Raw genomic sequence first — 19,280 nt, 5'->3', positions numbered from 1 at the left:
ATTCGGCATTTGGCTTCCCAGTTAAAGCAGTCCTGAGTGCACAGTAAAAGCTGCCATCAGCCAATTTACTGGAGACTCTCAGAACATACTTTAGTGGGGACCTTCAGATGTCAACTCCTGCTGAGAAGGACCCTTTGAAAGACAGCAGACATTACTCAGGTTATTGCTAAGGCTTCACTTAATATTAAATTTAACATGTTGCTGTTAGTATTAACATTTTGCTCCAAGTTCAAAGCAGCAGGAAAAAATGGCTTTTTATTTATAACTACTATATTGTAAACCAGTAATAATACAACATAATTAATGTGTGTCAGATGATGCTCCATAAAATATTTAGCAAAATGTTGGGCATGTAAACTAGACAGTTTAATCCTTTTATATCTTAGAGCATCTGTTTTGCCTCACTAGGACCCAGCTGCAAACAAATTCATAGTTATGTAATGAAATCTGTTTGCTGTGTCCTGCACATTCGAGTGGCAGCTATGTTTAACACTCTTATCTAGACGTGGCCCTAAAATGCATTTACTGCAATGTACATACACTGCTGTCAGAAATATAAATTTTACATGATAACATTGCATTAGGGACACCAGGTGCAGTGCAGTGGTGGACCAGGTGACATCAAAATCTGCAGATTTGCAATTTCAGTAGAAACATTGCCCAGTAATTTTTGCAGCACTCAGAAAACATCAAAACTCCCGTGCATCACTAAAGAATAAAACAGTTTGGTTTTTTGTTTGTGTGCCATGCTTTGGGCTAAACCATATTTTTATTTACTCCAAAATCTTGGGTTGACCACTGTGTACACACTGAGCATTTCAAAATAAGAGTCACGCTGCATCCTTTAACACTAACACACACACACAAACACACTTTGAGTGTGGAGGACATGCAATATACAAATGGATTCTCAATACATAAAATGACCATATTTACTGCAGAGCATCCAAATCAATATGACGTGTCAGTAGAAGCGTGCTGGAAGAAACTACTATGTAAGCAGCCTTTTCTTCATCTGGCTTACACAGACTGCATTATGTCTTGCACAGACACGCATAACCTAAACATGGCTGCAGGATAAGATAGCAGAGAAAAAACACGAGTTTAAAAGTTAAGAAAGGGACTAAAACGCCTAAGTACTCTGTTTCAGTCATTGAAATGATTCATGATTTACACAAAGAGATGCACTATTTTTCTATAAGATAAACACCATATCAAATAATTTTGATAACTGACAACATGCTTAATGAAATTACTACTTTGGGTAACGCTCATTTTAGGAAGGTACAAAGTTTCTAAAATTGAGTTGAATAAGATCCATTTTTTCTGAGGAAGCTTTTAATGTAGCAGCTGATTTACACTGTGTAAAGCCACTCAGCCCCTCTTTCCAAATCTCTTCTCTCTGTAAAAATCTTAAACAGTACCGTAAATATAAAAAATGCGCTCATGCCAGCTGCTTCTACTACCTGTGGCAAGGTGTACACTGTATATTTCTATTAGGATGATTTAGGAAAAATCACTAATTATATTTCACAGCTTAGTGCATTTAAGGTTGCCTCTTGGAACAGCTTTTGATTTAGCTGATCTAGAAAAAAAAAAGGGTGGGATTTTGTAGAGTATTTATTATGTATGTTAGATATCTACAATAGACATAAAGATGGAAATATCTTAGGTCTTTTTAGCTTACATCAGTTTATCTATTTTTGATTAAAAGTTCGAAAACATTATGATTTAGAAACTTAAAAAAAAAACCAAAACATACTGTTTCCTATGGAATGGGAGTTAAAAATTAGTTTAATATTTTCCCCATTCACTAAAATTAACTTAAACATATACCCTCCCCAAAAGCCTGGTCTATAAGCAGCCGCTGCTGACGCAGGTGGCTTTACCGCTTTTACTTAGCGTTACGTTGCAGCATGGCCGGGGGAGGCCGGAGCAGCGACCCCAGCCCTCAAGGAGCCTTCGCTTCGGCTGTGCCAGCGGCGGGACGGTGCCGGAGGTCTGCATTAGGACCGCGGCTTTTCCTTTCAGGTACCCGCCACCGAGCTCCTTCCCGCCGCCTCCCTCACAGGGACCGTCCCCTGACACACCGGCGGGCGGGAGGGGGGGGGAGGAGGAGGGGGCGATGGCCGCTTCCCGCCCAAAGCGGAGCCGCTGAGGCCCACAGCCGGCGGCGGGACCGTCCGGCCAGTCTCACACAGCGCGGGGCTACAAATTGCTCCCTTTGGGCCACCTCCGGAACTGGCTGCGAGGAACACCGACCCGGGACGCCACCTCGCCAAGGGTCGCGCCGCCAACCGTTCTAACGGTTCCCGCCCCTCACCGCCCCCTCACGGCTGCCCGGGGGCGTGGCCAGCGCCGCCCGTGAGGAGCGGCACCCAGCGCTGCGCCCCCAGCTCGCCGTGGGGCCGTGCCCCAGCCATGGCCGAGCTCGGAGCCCGGCTGCGCTGCTGCCGCTCGCTCGGCGGCCGATCCCTGCTGCTCCTCACCTGCCTCTTCGCGCCCTTTCTGGGCCAGCCCGGAGCCGGCCCCGCCGCCCGCGCTCCTTACGCGGGTAAGGCGGCTCAGGACGGGGTGGGCGGCGGGCAGGCGCTTCGGAGAGAAGCGGGGAGTTACGAGCCCTCTTGAACCCCGGCTTTCGTGTGAATCTGCCGTTGTGCGGGGATAGGGGAGGCTGTACCGGAGCGCAGGGGGCTGTTCGGGGCCGCCGGCTGCAGCCCGGCCCCGGCGGGGAGCGCGGGCGGGAGGGGAGCGCGCTTCGTGAGGAGAAATGAGGCGGGCGTTGCGTGTGGGGGAAACGCCGCCGGCGCTGAGGTGGCCACGCATCGCGCTTCGTTTTCCACGCTGTCAACTTTTGCAAGACGAGGCTAAAATTTCGGGGTGAAGTGGGGTTGTGGCTGAGGTGTGCTGAGGTGTGGGTTGCAGGACTTCTGCTAGTTTGTAACAAAAATGAACGTGACCCTCCAAAACGGGGTCACCAGAGCTGCCCCTTTCGCAACAGAGGGGAAAACGCCTTTGCCAAACTGGAGCTTTTCAGGTGTGCATCACTCTTTACTACCACACGCTTCATTACGCAGTTTTATGCTTTTAAAATTAACATATAATGCTTTGGAAATGTCAGCTTTTGTTTTTTTTGCTCTGTTTTCTTACTCAGACGAGGTGCAGTTGTAGATTTGTGGTACATGTTCTTTGCATTCACAGCTGGTATGGAGTTAAGTTTACAGAATATATTTTAATAATTGCAATATCGCACATGGATCTACTTGCACGTAAAAATGGCTTTCAAGAATTGATTACAAGATTCTCTGTGGTTTTGTCATGCGTTATTTCTTTGATTTCAAAAGAGCTGGTCTTGTAATTCAATAAGGTTGTAACTTTCAGAGTTAAGGATGGAAAATAGCAAGTGAAGATGAAGTGTTTATGAAATTACACAGACTAAAGGAGCAAAATGGATGCTCTTTCAAATAATTATTTGTAAACAGTTATTTGAAAACATTGCTTTTATATAAATTACAGCTACATTGGTAAGAGTTTTGCACGGTGTCTTGAAGTTGTAACTGCAGTACTTACAAGCAGAAAGGAAATTAATTGAAAATTAATGTTTTAAGTATTAGCTCAACATTGAAAAAATTGTTTTGAGTATGGTTTAAGGAAATTAAATTGTATTGGTGTCCCAATTTTAATTCAACATACAAAAACTCAGTCTGTTGTTACTAAATGTGATTTAAGAGATTCAGTACCAAAGTATTGCTTTTTATCATGACAGAAGATATTATTATGTGAAAAAAATAGGTTACATTATATGGTGTATAAGGTATGGAATTACCTGCAGTCAGGTTAAGCCAAATTTTGCCTTTTGCCACACGCCAACAGTTTTGATTTCATTGAGAACTGATCATATGTAGTGAGGCTAAAATTTTTTTTCACAGTTTTTTTCCTCTGAAATGAAATTTGCTATTAAGAAGATGAAAGACATTATTAAAATATAGAGCAAATGGAAATAATAACCCACATTAGAGTATCATGGACATATATTTAAAATTATTTTAGAGGTATTGCTTTGTATGTGGTATAGTAATCATTATAATGAGTAGGAGTGACTTACGGATGTGACTTTGTTTTTATGATACTTTAAGAGTGCTTGTAAAGGAACTTGGTGTTGCCTTTAGTTAGTAGCTTGAAGGTGAGTTAGCACTTTGTCCTGGATAACTCTGACTTGACAAGACAAGATACATGCTGGTTTAAAATACAGTCAAATTGTAAGTTTTGTTCCTTGCTCTGAATCTTTAACAGGTGACTTAAATGCAGAAATTGAATTTAGATTAACAAGCACCTCTAACGGTGCTGTGCCATGCTGCAGACCTGTGATAGCGTTTCCTTGGGAGTTCATGCACCCAAACATTTTCCACTCAGTTTAACAGATTGGATCCTTCTCCCTATCCAACAGGAAGCTGCAAACCTTCCTGCTTGTATATTTTTTGTGATTTTTCTCTTAAAGTATTTTGTGCTTTCTTTAGATATTTTTAAGAAGAAAAATGGGAGCACTGATTTGTGGAGAAATGTCTGTCATTTGTAGAAGGAACTGCAGAAGGAAGTACTTGCATAGTTTCCCACTATGAAACCAGGTTTTTCTCTGACAGTATATATTCTGAAATCTACTCTTTCTGGTCTCTAAAGTGAGTCTGTGATTTCTGTGAGCTGCAGGATTGCATGTGCCAGTGTGTCTGAGACTGGACTTGAGCTGCATCAGCAAAATGGCAGAAAATAATGCCAGTGTACAACTTCTGCAGCACCCAGGGCTGTGCTGTCAACTCATGAGAAGCCCAAGGCCTGTGTCTTATTTGTGTAATGGTCCTATTTCCATAAATTGTGGATTTGTGTTTGTTTCCAAGATGCATACCCTCTAAATCTATACAAATAAATGGTTCTACTTTTAAATCATATTTTTTCTTCCTTTTACTCCTTGTGCTATCCGCACTTATATAGGCACTCTTACTGCTTGCTTTCAGCATTCCTCAGTGCTGTCTTCAGAGTCCATCTTCAGTCTTTACTGGCAGGTCAACAGTAAGTGAAAATGATGCAATGGTTAAAAGCAATAGAGAGATGACAAAATCCTGCATCTGCTATAGAAAAAGTCCCACTGCCTTCAGAGTGACCAGAGTTTTTACCGTGAGGCAGCCGCTTCATGTCCCCAGGCTGCTGGGTAGGGAGAAGGATCACAGTTCTTGTGTTTGCTGAAAACCGAGTGGGTTGTGTTAGTGTGTGTGAACTCCCAAGAAAATGCTGTGCCATGCCGTAGATGTGTGACATTAGTGCTGTAGGTGTCTGTTAATCAGAAGACTGCTGCTGACAATAGCTCCACGATGGAGTTCAGGAAGATCTTGGGCATGTTGTGTGTATTTACAATAGAATATGTAGTACCTATATTCAGAAAGGAGTGGTTTCTGCTATGGCTAGCTCTTAATCTAAAGACTGACCATCAATCTGTGGCTGATTGTGTCTATTTCTTGATTAGTTACAAACTACATGACACTGTATTATACTGTTATTAGTCAAACTTGTACATGCATTCATTAATATGGACTGTAGTTATCCCTTGATGCTAAGCTGTTAGGGGATAGTTCAATTCTATTTTCCAATTATCCAGCTGGAAACTTTAGTCTCTTGAATTTGAGTTGAATGTAAGAAACATCTTCCCTGCTTTCTGTGTGCAGCTCTTGTAGCTCTGTTCATGTTGGTAAGTGCCAAGCAATACTGCAGTTCAAAATCCTTGATAGTTTCATGTCCATAATATGTCATTTTATTTTGCTACTGGTTGGTGGGAGATTGATGTGCTACATAAGAGAAAAGGCAGAAATCCTCCCAATAACTTGAAAGCCCCAGAGTAAGCAAAAAGTTCCTGTAGCAGCTGCCAGGCATGCATTAATATTAATACACAGTGCTAGAAGTACAAGGCTGTTGCTTTTGTACTCTGAACCTTTGAAATCGCAAGACAACCTCTGAACAAAAGCAAACAAAACAGATTTGCGAAAAAATCACCTACAAGAAGTGGTCACGAATAGCCACCTCTTCCATGCTTGTAGGTATAGTGATGAGTTTTGCCTTTATTCTTTGAACAAGGAAGAAAACCATACTTGTAGGAAGTACAGGATGTAATAGCTGGCTTTTCTCATTTTTGTTTAGTAAATTGGTTAGTGTTACTAATCCTGCTTTGACTTACAGGTATTCTAGTAAAGAATTTTGGTCTCTGTATATGGTTACTGTTAACTGCATGCTTTACTCTTAGTGACTGGATTCTCAGCAGTTGCTAAAGCACAGAAGGAAAAATAGACAAAAAAAATGAAGACCATACAGAAAGTATGACTCACCCTCCTTTTAAAGGGAGTGGGGAATCAGTTAAGAAATAAAACTTTATTTAATATATTACATAGCTTTTCTACTTCATGAAGTAGTGGTGAGAGATTCTTTAAAATGTAAAGTGAGGCTTAGATCACAGTGTCATCTTAGTAAAACACCAGTGTACTGAATGCAACTGTACTGTATATCTCAATGTACCTTCCTGGTTTGCAGGCAAACTATTAGTTGTATTGTAGTTTGTAGTAGTTAGATTTGTGGATAAGTCTATGTATTAGGATAGCACACTGTTAAACTGGATGTTGACTACAAACTGTCCTTAGCAGTGTTCTTTTTCATTGTGGTGGTATATGGTTAAGAATCTGCATTAGTAATATATATTCCTTCTGAATTTACATCTTAACAATAGGCTTCTAAAAAGTGACCCTTTCCTCCTACGGACCTCTCTTGAAAATGCACCAAGTAGTAATCCAAAGAAAACCTGAAATCATCGACACTGGACTGTATCAATTAGAAACTTTGTCCCACAATGGCACAGTAAGAAACAATGTAAAAAGATATTTTACAAAATAATAACATTGTAGTTTATCTGGAGCATTTTAAAAGTCTGCCATCACTGGCACTACTGAAATTCACAGTGCATGTTTTGTCATGCTGTTCATGAATCCGAGACCCATGCAGTGCTTCCTCTTTTCTAAATAGCTATTCCAAACTACTTCAATAAAAGAAGTTTGTTAAATGTTTAGGACTGAATTTTTAAATACAATTGTGTCCTAGGTCAAGTGTTTAATTAGAATTTCTACTTACTGTTTTGTCAAAAGTGTGCTCCAACTACTTCAGAGTTTTAAAAAAATGAATCATCAGTCTGCTTTGTGCATAAATGTTTGTCTCCTTTTTGCAGAATTCAAATTTTGGCCATCCAGCATTTTCTCGTGTGGCCTGGTTCTTTTTGCTAAACCTGGAGTCACACTGAGAGGGAGTGAGCAGAGAAGAGTTTCAGGTGTAAATTTTAAAGTAAACATTGGGATTTATCACTGAACAATCTAGGGAGCCTACCTTTGACTTAGACTGCCTGACCTCCACAAAAATAAAGTTGCACAAATACAGGCACACTTAGAATTGCTCTTCAAAGCTACAAATCTTATAAGTTGTTTTAGCACAGTGAACTAGTAGGGGTGAGTGTTTCCGTAATCTCTTACCACCTGATTTAGTATGAGACTTGTACTGCAGGTTGTTTGCTAATCTTGCTAGTTGTAGGTTTTAACCTCTTTCAGCTTTTATCCAGACAGCATAGCTCATCTGATGCCTTAAGCCACTAACTGTATTTTACCTCTTTTGCTCTCTTCCGTACCCTTTTTTTGTGCTTGCCACCAGTTCTTCATATTTTTTTTAATTGGTGTTAACACCAGTAAGTAACTCAGAATTACACCCTTTGTTATAATCTTAAAAGCATGCAGCCACACGACTAAGAGAAATTAAGCATGTCTGTGTAACCAGTGAGCTGTGTGGCCCTATTAAAAATGGAAAGGTAGGAGTGGTTATTTATTTAGTTTTTGCCCACTCTTAACATATTGTTTGTTGCCATCTCAAGCCTCCTCATGAAGTTCTCCTTTGCATAAACTGTCTTTTATAGACCAATATATCCCAGTTTATTACTAAACAGAATAAACTAGAAATGTGAAGAAGTGTGGATATGTCTGTGATAGGAAAAAAAAGTAGTTGAACTATATTGTTATGAAATATGGTCATCTTAATAAATCAGTAAGTATACTGTAGGTCTGAGCGTAAAATGTTTGAAAAAAGTTCTGGAAGTTTACAAAAGTGGTAAAGGAACATGTTCCTATTTAGCATAGCAGAGAAGATCCTGTGTTTTCAGAGAAGCTTTATCTGGAAACAGCAGGTATCCTGAAGATACTGTGGTGCTGTGCAGGAGGTCACCTTACAGGAACACAGAAATGGTGAAAGTGCAACTTTGCCTCTGCATTGCTTCAAGGTCAGTTAATGGAGAGGCAATACCAAGTTGCCTAGTCATTCTCAAACTGTACAGAAAATTCACTTGGGAGATGTAACTGTACAAGGGAAATGTAATTAATGCTAATACAAAAATCAAGTATTTATGAAACATTAAGCTGAAATACACACAAAACCATTTATAATTCAGGAAATAGGGATACTGAAGTAGAGAAATTAAGTTGTGTGTTCGGGAAGCATTCTTTTGGTTGCCTGCAAAAAGCAAGACTTGGCAAATCTATGTATAGTTACAAGTAAGAAAAAATCCTTGGCTAATGAAGATACACTGAACCTAAGGTATCAGTGAAAATAAATATATTTTAGCCTAATAGCTCTTCAGGTAACTTGTGTATAACATTGTATTGCTGGATCCTTTTTGACAGCAACTCTTATGTACTGTGTGTGTGTTCAGGTGTGAACCTGCACTGTGCTCAGTGGTACAACACGCATTGCCCATCAGTCCTTTGCTAGTTACACAACCCACCCGTCAGCAGTCTTGAAATGGAAAGATGTTAAATAGTAGAGCATGTACAAATAATACATATGGACAAACAATAGGTGTTTGTGAATGGATGAAATACGCTGTATTTTGAAACAGGAGGGTGAACTGTGTTAAAACCCCAGTGCTGATTTGGCCTGCAACAGGAGCCACTCAGCAGTGTGTTAGTGTGGGGAGGTTTGGGGGAGAAAGGAGTCCTGCTGCTCCCACTCTGCTAATCCTGGTCTATGTTCTGCTTTTGCTCCCACTTGAAAATTTCAGAGAAAATCCAGTTAGTATCCATAATAATAGTTCTACTGGGCTGCCCCAAACCTGCAGTGCAGGAGGCAGGGAGTTCTCTTTGGCCTGGGCTCTGCAGCGCAGTGGTGTTTTGTCCGAAGGATCTGTCAGCGCAGCGTCCTGCAGCACGGAGCTGCTGCTGTCACCAGAGCACTTTGCTGGGTGGGAGGGAACTGAATGTTGCCTGTCTCAGTTGTCTGGGCTGCAGTGGCAGCAGTCACATAGCACCAACTTAGGATCGTGTAAATTAATGGTTTAAACGCTGTGAGCCAAGTATCTGCAACAAACACAAGCCGTCAAACTGTTGGTCAAATTCTGAGGTAGATTTTGCAGGTTGTGTTGAAATGAGAACTGATGGCCTATGCAAATATACTACTTGACATAACTGACAATTTAATAATCCTGGGCAATTCTAAAATTTTAGGGCTCTTCAATGTCTAATCTCTGATTCACCAGATGTTTATGGTAATGAACTTCAAGTAGAAATTGTTTGTACTGCCTTTAATCAATGCTTTTGTTTCCTGTGCCATTTATGAGAAAGGCTAAATACAATCAGTGTTTTTTTTCTTTGTGTATTGTTCACTGCTTTATCTACTTCACTTATGTTCACTAAATTCATCTCCTCTCCAAACAAAATGATGTTAATCTTTTAAATCTCTCCTTGTATGGATGACTATCTCTGGTTTTAATCTGTTTATGCCATTCTCTGGTGCTTTTCTGTTTCTGATAGATCTTTTTTTAGATGGATGCTGTTAGTGAGCACTTTATTTCTAGGGAGGTCACGCCATACATTTATGTAATGGTATAATCTGCATTAAAAAGATGTGGTTGTGAACATCTTTCTTTGGTTTACTCTATCCCTTAGACTGACTATAATCATTGTTAGGTCTTTTTAGGGCAGTATCTTCAGTTGGTTTAAATATAATCGGTGAGTAGTAAAAATCTTTGTGTAGAGCTGTATGTTCATGTCTTCTGGAGGCTGCTTTGACTTCCCTCTGGGAACTGGAGACCTTTTTGGAGCTATCTCCTCCCAGGTGATGTGTGCAGCTTGTGCTGCTCCTCGAGGCGGTGGTGTCAGGGCTTTCACAGGGCCCTTGGAGGCTGTTTGTGCTCCAGTTACTTAGCTAGACACGGATCTTGCCTTTTTTCCTCCCTTCTCTCTGTATCTTCCATAAGTTTGTCCTTCTCTTGTCATTTAGGGTATATAATTTTTTTGCCTGAGCTTTCATAATGGAGAAACCTTAAACTTTGCCTTTTTTTGGGGGTAGCAGAGTTTCTACTGATATACTTCAGTGAGACCATGTTGGTAAAAAGTACTTTTTTTGTGGATTCACAAAGATAAAGGAGAACAGTTGCTTGATGAGATACTCTAAGACAACTTGCATATCTCTCTTAAAGTCCAGGCTGCTTTCTGCTTGCAGTTTCTGCATCTACTTTTTTTTTTTTTTTTCCGCCCCAAGCTCTGCCATGTGTTCTATTCTCTCAGGAGATGAAAGAAGTCATTTAGTTTGTACTTCTTTGTAAGCTGTACAAAGATTTTGGCTGTTCCAGATCATCAGTTGGACTCCAGACATTGAAATGTCTCCTTGATAGCTATGAAAAAAAAGTAACTGAGTGTGAAGTACTTCTTAACTAGAGAGGTGCCTTTCAGTCAGTATAACATTAGGATAGGTAGAGGATAGACTGGTAAATAGATTGGCACATGTGTTTAAGGTACAAAATAGTGTGCGGAAAAAGTGCTTTACAAGTACTGCAAAGTTTATACATCATAGACGTGACAAAACACTGGAAGAAATAATGTATAAAATGTGAATAGACTGATGTTTTGAAGTGGAATAGAAGTTATGCAATATACTAGAGACCTGTATAGTGTGGATGTAGGTTTTTAAAAAGTATCACCTTGTTCTAGAGTGATAGAACTTCAGTCCCTCATAGGTAAGCTTTCAGTTTTAGAGGGGTTCTGTAATTACGTGGCACCAGGTAAATTATGTAAGTGCATTTTGCCTGTATTATTGCTAAAATATTATTATTGAGTCATAGACTTTGAAAGTGTGAGAGTGGTATGGACATGTTAATAAAACTAGCTAATTTCATGCAATTCTTCTTCCAAGACCTTTTCCATGCTTTTAGAGAAAAGGGGATGGGATGAGAAATTTAACTCTGCATAAACATAACTGTAGATATTCGGGGCCAGGAATACAGATGTAGACTGTTCATTTGAATCAACGTTAATACATTATTTTTTTTATATAGGTGTATCTGAACCTTCTCTTATTGCTAAAAGTGAAGATCGTTTATTTAAACATTTATTTGAAGACTATCAAAGATGGGTTCGTCCAGTAGAACGCTTGAATGACACAATAAAAATAAAGTTTGGCCTTGCAATCTCTCAGCTGGTAGATGTGGTATGTATATTAAATAAGTTTATTTTTTTCCTTCTTAAAATTCTGGATATAATGTCATAGGAAATACTTGTGCATATTTTAGCTTAAACACAATAGATTAAACCTTTAAAATGATCAGTGTAATAAAAAAAAATGCATCGTAGATGAGGACATGAAGAGAGATCACAAAGAGATTGAGAAGATGGCTATTAATTTTAGTGGAGTTTTCAGAAAAAAAGTGAAATTCTTAAGCCTAGTAAATTGTACTTTTATTTATTCAATGGGAAACCCACCTATTTTTAAACTTTTATCAGTTTCATTTCTGTAAAATTCAGGAATAGTTGCAAATACTGCTCTTTTCTCCTCTTAAGCAGCAAAAAGCCCTCTGAGCCTTCAGATATGTCGCATCCATAGTAATAAAGATTCTCTTGTCATTACCGGTGAAGTTAAGGAGATCAACCAGATTTTTGCCCCGCACCCCGATACTTATTTACTTCAGAATATTCTTTTCAAATTGAATTGATAAGAGGAGTTTTTCTTCCATATGTTGTGGCTGTTCCTTTGTTTCCATAGAGAAATGGTAAGACTGCATGAAATACAGTTAAATAAAAAATGGAAGGGAGGAAAGGGACATAGAAGGGGAAAATATCACTTTTAACAGTTAAATAATCAAATGTCATAATTGTTTTAGAAGTTTTCATATAAACATCTTTGAAATGCTTTTAGAAGTGTGTTTTGTATTTTAAATTACAGACCTCTGAACTAAAGCAGCTGCTTCCTGTGTGCACATTTTTTTCTCATAAAATATGCTTCATTTTTATAGGATGAGAAAAATCAATTGATGACAACGAATGTTTGGTTGAAACAGGTATGTGTAAAACAAAGGCAAGTGTACAGTATTGCATCTGGGTAGGAACAACCCCAGGTTCCAGTGTAAGTTGGGGAATGACCTATTAGGGAGCAGCGTAGGGGAAAGGGACCTGGAGGTCCTGGTGGACAGTAGGATGAGCATGAGCCAGCACTGGGCCCTTGTGGCCAGGAAGGCCAATGGCATCCTGGGTTGCATTAGAAGGGGGGTGGTTAATAGGTCGAGAGAGGTTCTCCTTCCCCTCTACTCTGCCCTGGTGAGACCACATCTGGAATATTGTGTCCAGTTGTGGCCCCTCAGTTCCAGAAGGACAGGGAACTGCTGGAGAGAGTCCAGTGCAGGGCAACCAAGATGATGAAGGGAGTGGAGCATCTTCCTTATGAGGAAAGGTTGAGGGAGCTGGGGCTCTTTAGCTTGGAGGAGACTGAGGGGTGACCTTGTTAATGTTTACAAATATCTAAAGGGTGTCAGGAGGATGGAGCTAGGCTCTACTTGGTGACAACCAATGATAGGACAAGGGGTAATGGGTTCAAACTGTAACACAAAAGGTTTCACTTAAATTTGAGAAGAAACTTCTCAGTGAGGGTGCCAGACACTGGACCAGGCTGCCCAGGGGGAGTCTCCTTCTCTGCAGACATTCAAACCCGCCTGGACACCTTCCTGTGTAACCTCATCTGGGTGTTCCTGCTCCAGCAGGGGAATTGGACTAGATGATCTTTTGAGGTCCCTTCCAATCCCTAACATTCTGTGATTCTGTGATTAAAAATACTTGTTTATGGACAGAAAAGAACCTCAAGCTCAATGCAAAGCCTAGTGGCAACTCTTAACTTGGGAAGTGCTGCTCACAAATCATTCCTGATTTAACTTAGAAGAATGTTTGCAGACCATGATTATACTTACTAGCTTACTAAATTATTTTGTTTGAGCTACTTCCTTTCCTCTTAAAACTAGAAACAAATATTGGATGAGGTAAATAGATGTCTGTTCAGCAAATTCACTGTTGTATGCAAATTTTAGAAGCCAGATTGATTACTTTTTTGAATTGCATGAAAATAGATTAAAAGGCAGTCTTGCTCTGCTTAAATCAACTTCACAATAATAATGATTTTTACATCTCACTTATCCACAGGAATGGGTAGATGTAAAATTAAGGTGGAATCCTGAAGACTATGCTGGAATAACGTCTATTCGTGTCCCATCAGATTCTATTTGGATTCCAGATATTGTGCTGTATGACAAGTAAGATTTCTATCTTTTCTCATAAAATATGTTTGCTTTCTAACTTTACCATCCAAGCTGCTTCTGGGAGGCTCATTGGATAGATGATGCGTGTACATTTAGTAGAGCTAAGAATGTGTGGAAGAATTTGCCTCTGGATGTGTGCCAGAATGCAACCCCCCTTCCTCTCTCCCCTTCCCTTCCTTCGATATGGAAGGCGTAGACACATCTCCCTTTCTCTCTGCTGCTTGAGGCCGACAGCTTCTTTTGTTTGACCCCAAAGCCCGCTGGCCAGGGTCATTAAGAGAGAGGAGAAGGGAGCGCAGAGGCACCAGGGAGTCGCTGGGTGCCCATGGCCAGTGTAGGGGATGTTTGGAAGCTTCAGGGGCACCCCACAGCCAGTGTGGGGGTGCATAGAAGCTTCTGGAATGCCTACAGTCAGATCTGATCAGGCTATAAAAACGGGATTCTCGTCGAGGCCCACCCTTTGCACGCGATCCTTTTGGAGTTACAAGCTGAGCTGCTGCTGTCAGGAGCCACTTTCCCCCTCCCCACCCCGGGACGGAGGCTCCGCTTGCCTTGCCGTCATGTGTGTGAGTAAAATTAACCCTTGCAGGATTGAGAGTGTATCTACTTTCCATGCACATTTGCTTGTGTATTTATACTTTTTGTGCACATTTGTATGCATACTTTCCATGCTCAATACGAGCACGTGTATAAATTATTTCCTCGCATAATCGTGAGTCTATTTTCCTCCCATGCTTCCACATAAGCACATGTAGCGTTCCATAAATATTTGCACATGTATTTCTCCTCGCAGGATTGTGAGTGTATTATGAATTAATCCTCACAGAATTGTGAGTGTACACTTTCTGTACTCAATATGAGTACGTATATCCCTTTAAAATAATCCCATATCGTGTTCAGGCGAGTGTGTACTCTTCCCAGACTCAGGGACGGCTCCGGCATTGTTTTTGGTGAAGCCACGTGCATGCACTCTGTGGACCTCCTATCATATTAGTTACTGCCCCTTAATAATTTACTCAACTGATATCTGAACCTGTATTCAAGTCACTTTGGAGTGCTAAAACCCTGTTTCTCACCGGTTTAATAAAAGTTGTTTTGGACCCTGTTGTCCCTTAAACTAACCTCAGGGTGCCTCCGTGACAGAATGCAAATGGATTTTGTTGCTGTGTTAAATGCTTACATGTTTTGCTTTGCCTCTGTATGGAATTTCTAGTCTCTTTGCAAAGTTTATTTCCACTTCTTCCTGTATTACCAATAGAAACATTAGAGTTTGGTCATGCTGTTACAGGTCAGGATTTTAAGAATCTTTTGCATAAGTCATTGGGACCACAGAAGGTTGCACGGATCTTTTCGTGACTTGAAAATATTCTTCACTCTTCCAAAGCTTATGTTTATGTGTGTGAGAAAGTTGACTATGAACAAAATACAAAATGTTGGCTATGAAGGGGGAAAAGGGCTAAACAGCTGAAATGACAATAACAAAATATATTTTCTTGTTTAAAAGCACACACCCACACCCATACATTGTAATTGCATGTGTATATCTCTCTCTTTTCAGTGCAGACGGACGTTTTGAGGGAACATCTACAAAAACTGTGGTAAAATATGATGGCACCATTGCCTGGACTCCGCCAGCAAACTACAAAAGTTCTTGCACTATTGATGTAACATTCTTCCCCTTCGACCTTCAAAACTGCTCTATGAAATTTGGTTCCTGGACTTACGATGGCTCACAGGTCGATATAATTCTTGAAGATTATGATGTTGACAAGAGGGACTTTTTTGATAATGGAGAATGGGAAATAGTGACTGCAACAGGGAGCAAAGGAAATAGGACTGATGGATGCTGCTGGTATCCTTTTGTTACATATTCATTTATAATTAGACGCTTGCCACTTTTTTACACGTTGTTTCTCATTATTCCTTGTATTGGACTTTCATTTCTAACTGTCCTTGTCTTCTATCTTCCTTCAAATGAAGGTGAAAAAATTTCACTCTGCACTTCAGTACTAGTGTCTTTGACTGTTTTTCTTCTTGTTATTGAAGAGATTATTCCATCATCTTCTAAAGTTATCCCACTTATAGGAGAGTACTTGGTGTTTACTATGATATTTGTGACATTGTCCATTGTGATAACTGTCTTTGCTATCAATATTCATCATCGCTCTTCATCTACACACAATGCTATGGCACCTTGGGTTCGCAAGATATTTCTTCACAAACTTCCCAAGCTGCTTTGCATGAGAAGTCATGTAGACAGATACTTTGCGCAGAAGGAGGAAACGGGAAACGTGAATGGATCAGAACCATCTAGGAACACCTTGGAAGCAGCTCTAGATTCTATCCGATATATTACAAGACATGTTATGAAGGAGAACGAAGTTCGTGAGGTGGGTGTATTAGTCATGTTACACTGATTTTTTTAAAACTGGAAATTAGAAAGCCAAGTAATGGTTTACTATGCAGTTGCATATTGAATATGTGCTATGGGATTTCCAGGTTTTGTACTTCACTGGAAGCTATGTAATTATTTCCACCGGAAAGTAGTGCAAGTATGGCACAATACTGAGAATTCTTACAGATACTGGTCTGATACAATAGAGTCCATGGGCCCTTGAGTTCCTTGAAGTCTTTTGCTTTCTTCTGGAAAGTTATTGTTGTTAATGACACATTTTCAGAGATACTTGTACTCTAATTGTTCCCTACAGTGCTGCTGGGTGTTATTTTCATGATGAGAGAAATAGATATTTTTAATGTTGTACCTGAATGCTATCTGAAAAATGGATTTCCCTTAGATTTTCTGATTAAATAATGCTAAGCCTGATTTTGCAGCTTTCAAATCCATATAAAAACAGTTTTTAATGCTTTAACTTTTACTAGTTTAAACACAAGCTAAAGCCATACGTTGGTCATTTTGTGCTGAGATCAGACATGGACTAGATGCCTTCCTGAGTCTTTTCTTCTAGCCTTATTATTATTTGTCTCTGAGTGACATCGGATGTCAGAGGTTTCTTTTCAGTCTCTGCATTTGCACTCTAAGTTATCCTTAATGGATGTTTATACCATTTGGGTAAGAGCATTATGAATCTCTTTTCTTTCCCTGCTTTTTAAACTATCACCGGTAGTACACCAGAGACTTAAATGCTATTTTCAGGTTAGTGTAGAAATATGAAAGTTTGATGTGTGGTCTTATGATACTGCTATCTGTTTCTGATGGCAAGGCCTGAGATTCTTTCCATTTGTACAGAAATGACTGTCCTCAAAAGCTACTGGTTGTTGAGAGTGGATTCTCACATGGCAGCCTAGGAGTAAGCTGATTCCTCTGATGTACCTTCTCAGGGCTCAATTCTGACATTATCACAAAAGACCCACCTAGATTTTGAATAAATATATCTACTGTACAGTTAGAACAGCATTAAATACCCCTGCATTGAAAAAACAACACAAATAGAATAGTTTACTATTAAATACATAATTTCCTGTAAATTAAGGGTTGGTTTTCTTTCTTTTACTGAACTTACTCTATTTGACTGTGAGTGATGAGAGGTGATGAGTATTTTGGTTTTGAGGTATGATGTTGTGACTCTAAACCTCAGAAATTAATAGACAGCTGACTGGGGATTCAATTGTATTTTATTATTTGGGCTCCAGAGAATGCAAGCTTTCATTGCATTCATTAAAAACTACACAGCAGTGCTGTTGTAGCCTTACCTCTAAGGAAGCTTTGGAAACATGGCTAGCTCCAGTTTGAATCAAAGGCAATTGTTTGGCAGGGTTTTAATTTGCTTGGACTTGCAAACTTTGCTATACTTGCAAAACTGTATATAGGCATGAATAATCCTATTGAAAAGGAAAATAGTTGTGAAAGTACTATGACTGTTCTCCCTAGTATATAATTCTGTGTAGCAGTAACTTCACAGCTTTCGGATCTTGCATGTAACAGCTGCTATCTACTGTTCTGTGTGTGGTGTGGTGCTGTTGTGTGTGGGTTGGTTTGTTTGTGGCTGTGGTTTGTTTTTTAATGTTGATTGGTTGGTTTGTTTTACAACTTTTGCTTCTAGCTCCTGCTGGGAATTCCACTTGATGATGAAGCTGTGCCATGAATCCTAAATCCTGCAGCATGTTAGAAAATTGCATACTGATTTTTGTCTCTCTGTAGCTGAGGATGTTTGGTGCTTGTCAGGGTTGGTTTCTGTATTAAAATCTAGTATTGCTCTATGTAACTTACCAGTCTTCATAGAGGGAAGTTTGTTCCTGTTCTGGCTTGCAGTGTAATTATAAGAAGCTGTTAAAGAGGGTTACCAAATGGACCTGATTGGAAAAAAAAGGGTACTGTAAAGGAATTAAGAATTACAGGGGTTTGGAACTATATTTTTACCTGTTCTCGCATATACTGAACAACTCTTATGCTCTTTGGTTTTTAGGTTGTTGAAGACTGGAAGTTTATTGCTCAGGTGCTTGATCGAATGTTCTTATGGACTTTTCTTCTGGTTTCAATAATTGGATCACTTTTGTTATTTATTCCTGTTATTCATAAATGGGCAAGTATAATAGTACCTACGCATATAGGCAGTACAAATGCATAAAATATTTTTGAATCTGTCTCCTGCTAATATGGTTCCAAAGAGTTTTGTGGTAGCCCTAGTCCCATGCATGTTCTTTGTAGGCAAGTTTCTGATAGAATAAAACAAATCCAAATCCAGAAAATCAGGTTTATATTAAAGCATGACATCCCTAGGACACATAGAAGTCAGTTCACTTATGACCAGTTTACTAAGTTACCTCTAAATAAGGTCAGAATTAAAAGGACCTTCTCAAGCACTTGTATGTATGATATATCAAAAACCATACACTGGCACCTGTTGCAAAATAGAAGGATTTAAACATTTTTTTTAATGACGATCACTGTAGTCCAATTATTAAATTACTATCACAATTGTTATAATGGGTATTAAAAATTTGCATATATTTATACAGTAGAGTTGCTTATTTCAATTTACTGTAGAAAGCAAAGGAGAATTTTTATCAGCGCGCTTGAATGTGTTGTAAAAGTATGAAGTTGCTACAAAGTAAATTTAAAATAATAATAAAAATACCAGTTAACCTTCCCATACATTCAACATAAGTAAAAATAGTGATTGGGCTATGTTTTGCTTTTATACATTTTCAGTGGAATTTGCTGCTAAATTCTGTCATATTAAGTGAACATCTAATCAAGTGAGGCTTAAAATGCCTGCAGGATACATTTATATCGATATCTCTGTATCAGCTGTGGAAAGGAACGCAAATGAGTCCCCAAGTTGCATGAATAGTCTGATGGACCAGAACATTCAGATTTCTTTACTCTTGATGAAGAGTTTGATACAGTTAGTTAGTTGCAAACACATAAATAATTTCCTGCTTTTTTTGTATTTTCAAGCACGGGTAGAAGGAATTCCAGGAATGCCTTTCTGAAGGAGATGGGTTGAAAATTATTGTTCTGTGTAAGCAAATAGAGATGATTGAATTCACATACGTTGGTTAAACTGGACTTAGAAAGCCACCTTTAACAGGTTCTGTCACCTACAGAACCACAGGTAACTGAGCAATGAGGACTTAAGCTTTCCATTCTTCCTTTTTTCTCAGTGTTGAAAACCAACTT

General features: G+C 39.5%; 1 protein-coding gene across 1 annotated transcript; it reads left to right on the top strand.

Annotated features, from left to right (window-relative positions):
- Positions 1–2,421: 2,421 nt before the first annotated feature.
- On the top strand, positions 2,422–18,225 carry CHRNA5 (cholinergic receptor nicotinic alpha 5 subunit; the record flags this gene model as incomplete). Its single annotated transcript, XM_080350898.1, has 6 exons — positions 2,422–2,554; positions 11,396–11,547; positions 12,350–12,394; positions 13,524–13,633; positions 15,198–16,029; positions 18,064–18,225. 6 exons carry the CDS (start codon positions 2,422–2,424, stop codon positions 18,223–18,225), a joined length of 1,434 nt encoding a protein of 477 aa, XP_080207024.1.
- Positions 18,226–19,280: the final 1,055 nt, after the last annotated feature.

Source organism: Nesoenas mayeri (genome assembly GCF_963082525.1).
Source record: "Nesoenas mayeri genome assembly, chromosome: 11".
Taxonomy (NCBI): Eukaryota; Metazoa; Chordata; class Aves; order Columbiformes; family Columbidae; genus Nesoenas; species Nesoenas mayeri.
Note: the sequence above shows the minus strand (reverse complement) of the source record. Positions and strands in the feature narration are given on the sequence as shown.